A 2,252-nucleotide genomic window follows, 5' to 3' on the forward strand; every position below is an offset into this window, starting at 1 on the left:
TTTCTTGGAATAGAGCTTCAGATGCTAAAATAAATTTCAGCTTTTCTTCTTTCTCCTACCCATGTGCCATGATTTAGCTTAGTTAGTTGTTGACCACACCCATAGCTTATTTTTAATAATTATCATTATAACTATGCAGTCAATAATAATAATATTTTTCAAATTGCTTAAAATATCACTGTACAAGTAATGCATATCACTCAAGTGAATTCCAGCAGGCAAGTCCATTGCACCATAGTGCTTCATTACATGTATGTAGTGCTGCCAAAATTTTGTGCTATCAGTTCTATATACATTTTATGCCAATTACTAACCTTTTTGTTATGTACATGTATATAGGAAAGATTTACAAAGATGAAAACATACTTGTGTTTCCTGAAGAAGGTTGATACTATTTTTTGTTTTATGATTATTCATGTCTCTCTATAGACAGCAAACTAGTAATACGCATGCCTCCAGATCCGTGTTTTAATGATGAATTTGTTGAAATGCGAGTCAAATTTGGTCAAACCTTTCGCAAAATTGTGAAAATTTTGAAAACATCCTCATCTGCAGTTGAAGACTTAAGTGACTCAATTAAGTTTTCATATTCATATCTTAAACCCAGATTAACGCAGTGCCATGATGTTTCTAGTATTTTGGAGCTAATTCAGGAGAAATGCTCACTTGTTAATATTAAGCTGTTAGAGTCCATCATGAGTGAGTTGGATGTCAAAGAAGCTGTTGCAGTTATTGATCAGTACAAGGCAACTGTTGAAGAATTTTTTGAGTCTGTTTCTCTTCGTCTTTCACTCAATGAACTGTTTTCCCCAATACCACCTCTTCGATGTGAAACAGCTACCATTTATGTTGCTAAAAATGTTGACGACTGCACTCTTCATGACATAGAAGAATTAATATCACTTGCTGCAAATCGATTGTCTAAAGTAGTAACATTGGTTGTTGTTAAAATGGGCAACTCCTTTACCATCACTTGCTCCTTTCCTGTCCTTCGCTCTGAGTCACTTATTGCTACTGCACTTGATAATATTGACTCACTCATTGAGAGAGGAGTAGAGAAACTAACCATTGGATACAGTACTGTATATGATCATAAGGTATTTGAATATAATTTATGTGCTGTCTTATTTTGATTATTCTAATTATAGCTATCTCAGAATGATAAAGCAGCAGCAACTTTTAAAAAATACATATTGACTTCAGGTAAGTAATATCAAATATTTTTAATATTAATTTTGTTCTAGAAATGAAACAGCAGTTGTATGCATCAGTTTACAGCAGTCAAGGTACAATGGAGCAGTTACTAATATCAAGGACCATACAACTACTGAATAGTGAAGAGGAACTGGCTAGTATTCAACAATTGAAAGAGAAGAATGAGAAACTGGAGGCTGAAATGAAAGTATTATCAGGAATGAAGTGGGAGGTAGATCAATTAAGAACAAGAGAAAGTAAAGACAAAAGCAGTATAAACAATATTCATCTTATTTTAACTGTAATAGTCGAGAAAGTTGAAATGTTACAAGAGAAGATTTCTGTGCAAGGTATGAAGATATTAGAGAAAGAAAGCCAACAAAAACAGCTGCAGAAGTTTTTGGAAGAAAAAGAATTGGAAAAAAAAGCTGAGCTCCAGAAAATAGACGAATTATTGTACAGTTCCTTGCAAGAGAAAGACACTGAGTTACAAAAAGTCATTCAAATGCAGCAGGTTAATGATACTCAATATTTACAAGGTATAGAATAGTGCTTTTGTATTAGTTTTACCTCAATTACTAATAGCAAAAAGAGTGTTTTTAGAGCACTTTATTGAGCTATCTGTGGCAATAGCTGTCACTCCAAACAGACTGTCTGTTGTGAAGCAGCTCTTTGATAGTGGCCTTGTCTCTGAGACCAATTTGCATCAAGCTACAGAAGATGATACTGTGTCTGGTATTGAAAAAGGAGCTGTGCTTATGAAAGAACTCAAAGCATTTATCAATGAAAGACCTGAATTGATCTCTTCACTAGTTGCAGTACTTGAGAAAAATGAGGCCTTCAAATCAATAGCTAAGAGGATCAGAAAAGGTTAGCATTATTATGTACATTCCTTTGAATGTGAATGTGTGCATTGTTACTGGTCGTATATATGTAGCCATCACTATGGTAAATTGTCCATATACATTTGCATGTATATGCTTGGATCATAACATATACTCATGTATAAGTAAAAGATGTTTGTCCTGGGGTCTATTGCATTCATGTTGTTATCATTT

At 33.7% G+C, this 2,252-nt stretch overlaps 1 protein-coding gene across 1 annotated transcript; it reads left to right on the top strand.

Moving 5' to 3' along the window:
• Positions 1–344: 344 nt before the first annotated feature.
• On the top strand, positions 345–2,064 carry LOC105315485 (uncharacterized; the record flags this gene model as incomplete). Its single annotated transcript, XM_011410159.2, has 6 exons — positions 345–384; positions 430–1,097; positions 1,149–1,203; positions 1,245–1,451; positions 1,503–1,733; positions 1,780–2,064. Coding segments are annotated over exons 2-6 (1,426 nt in total), but the record flags the coding sequence as incomplete, so codon positions are not given.
• Positions 2,065–2,252: the final 188 nt, after the last annotated feature.

This window comes from Amphimedon queenslandica, unplaced genomic scaffold (genome assembly GCF_000090795.2).
Source record: "Amphimedon queenslandica unplaced genomic scaffold, v1.1 AMPQUscaffold_9986, whole genome shotgun sequence".
NCBI classification, from domain to species: Eukaryota; Metazoa; Porifera; class Demospongiae; order Haplosclerida; family Niphatidae; genus Amphimedon; species Amphimedon queenslandica.